Source organism: Miscanthus floridulus, chromosome 6, assembly GCF_019320115.1.
Source record: "Miscanthus floridulus cultivar M001 chromosome 6, ASM1932011v1, whole genome shotgun sequence".
In the NCBI taxonomy this organism is placed as follows: domain Eukaryota; kingdom Viridiplantae; phylum Streptophyta; class Magnoliopsida; order Poales; family Poaceae; genus Miscanthus; species Miscanthus floridulus.
The window spans coordinates 52,323,584-52,325,928 of record NC_089585.1 but is presented as its reverse complement, the minus strand read 5'-3'; the positions used below and the strand labels follow the sequence as shown (position 1 = coordinate 52,325,928).

The window sequence follows — 2,345 nt, the reverse complement described above, 5'->3', positions numbered from 1 at the left end:
GAAAAGTAATTTAATTGAACGCCAAGTCAGGTCAGGCACAAGACGTGTTCGGGGTTTCGAAGTCGCGAACTGTCCAAGAAGCCACATATAGATGAACTGGTGGAGAAACACCAGTCACGATAGTGACTGACTTGGTGCCGTGCGCTTGGAACCAATGCAAGCACTATAAAAACGGAGACCCATGCACGGTAATCTTTCGCCTACACTACTGCAAGCTTGTGTTAACACTCTGAAAGACAGTAGTCGTACACGTACACACGCACGATGCCTGGTGTTAACGGTGCCACGGCGAGCGGAGGCAATATCAGCAAGGCGAAGGTGGTGGTGGTCATGGGCGCCACGGCCACCGGCAAGTCCAAGCTGGCCATCGACCTCGCGCTGCGCTTCGGCGGAGAGGTCATCAACTCCGACAAGATCCAGGTGCACGACGGCCTCGACGTCGTCACCAACAAGGTGACCGCCGCGGAGTGCGAGGGCGTGCCGCACCACCTTATCGGTGGGGTGAGCCCCGACGCCAACTACACAGCCGCCGACTTCTGCAGGGACGCCACGCGCGCCGTCGAGTCCGTCCTCGAGAGGCGCCGCGTCCCGATCATCGCCGGAGGATCCAACAGGTACCTCGAGGCGCTGCTGGACGGCGCGGAACCTGCAGCTGGTGGTGGCTTTCGCAGGCGCTACGAGTGCTGCTTCCTCTGGGTGGACAGCGACCTGCCCGTGCTGGACCGCTACATAGGCAGCCGCGTGGACTGCATGATGGAGCAGGGGCTCGTCCGCGAGGTGCGGCCCTTCTTTCGGCACGACGACGCCGACTACTCCAGGGGCATCCGGAGGGCCGTCGGCGTGCCGGAGCTGGACGGATACTTCCGGATGGAGGCCGCGGGGGCTCTGGACGGCGACGGCGAGCTGCGAGCGCGGCTCCTCGCTGCGGCCGTCGACGAGATCAAGGCCAAAACGTGCGTGCTGGCGCGCCGCCAGCTGCAGAAGATCCACCGGCTCCAGGGCCTCCGCGGGTGGAGCATCCACCGCCTCGATGTCACACAGGTGCTTCAGCTCAAGGTCGGAGACGCCAGCAGGAACCCAAACGCACAGCGCGCCGCGTGGGAGACGGACGTCGTGAGCCCTGCGGCGAGGATCGTGGGAACTTTTCTGGCGGCGGTTAATGGCGGCGTTGAGGGAGCTAGGGACAACGACAAGGATCGTTTCTTCTTGATGAAGCCCAAAGAAGTGGCCGTGCCAGGCGTTTGCACGGCGACAGAGTGGTTCGGCCAGCGGCTGGACATGGCGGTGATGTCTCCAAGCCGCGGGTTTGTTGGATTGGGCTCGGCGGCGGCTGTTGTTTAAGCTGTGATGAACTGATCTCCTGATGGTCACCAAGCGGACTAGAAATTCAAGTACACTCATTTATTCCTTGTAGCGAATAAGTTGTTGCGTTGTATTGCATCCGATTAGTTTAGAGACAGATCTAGGAAAAAAATGCAGGGGAGACTGAACGACATAGCAGGTATCAGACATACCGTATATACTTTATGACGTAAATATGTTTTTTTTTGTTATAAATTTTTATGATGATCTTTATTGCGTCATAAATTTATAACGATTGATTTTTCTCACTAAATACCTAGAGACCTAGTTACATCCATATAGTGAGTAAGCTATTAGTGGGCCAAATGTAATTGTACACCTAATTACTATGAATCGAGCCCATTTCCATAGGCTGTATGAGATTTTGACCAACAAGCCCATAAACCAATTGGCCAGCACAGCCCATATAGCACAAAGATCAGCTCAGATTATTTAACAGAGATATGTATAATTAGAAATATTTGGAGGTAAACCAACTCTAGAGATAAAAATAAAGATAGTATTGGATTAAACCTACTACAACTTGCCTTTTTGTACTCCAAATCTCTCGTATATGTACCTATAAATAAATACCCTATGAGGGCCAATGCAATTTACAATCCATATTAATTAGGGTTCTTCGTACCCAATATTTTATTTCCACACATGATATCAAGAGCCATAGACTAGCGTCCTCCGATCCTATCTTCTGCTCGTGCCGCCCCCCAGGGATCAATCTACAAATCTCTCTAGGACGCTGCATGAATTAGCTAGCCTCTCTCTAATAATTCATATATTAGATTAGTTATATATGATAGGCCTAATTCTATTCTATCTCTACTCTATCTTTATCTTAGAATTTGTTTCCGTCTCTAACTAGCTCTAACCATATATATCTTTATTTGTAATGTTCCCTCTCGGTCGTAGCAGGAGTGAAGCGGACGATTGCGACTGGATTTGAAGTCTCTCTAATGGATGGTCTGTCATCTAATGAGATCCATGTT

General features: G+C 51.5%; 1 protein-coding gene across 1 annotated transcript; it reads left to right on the top strand.

The window, feature by feature from the left end:
• The first annotated feature begins 226 nt into the window (after positions 1-226).
• On the top strand, positions 227-1,878 carry LOC136458273 (adenylate isopentenyltransferase 5, chloroplastic-like). The gene has a single exon (XM_066458240.1). The coding sequence runs from the start codon at positions 265-267 to the stop codon at positions 1,339-1,341; it is 1,077 nt and encodes a 358-aa protein (XP_066314337.1). The 5' UTR covers positions 227-264; the 3' UTR covers positions 1,342-1,878.
• The last annotated feature ends 467 nt before the right edge of the window (positions 1,879-2,345 follow it).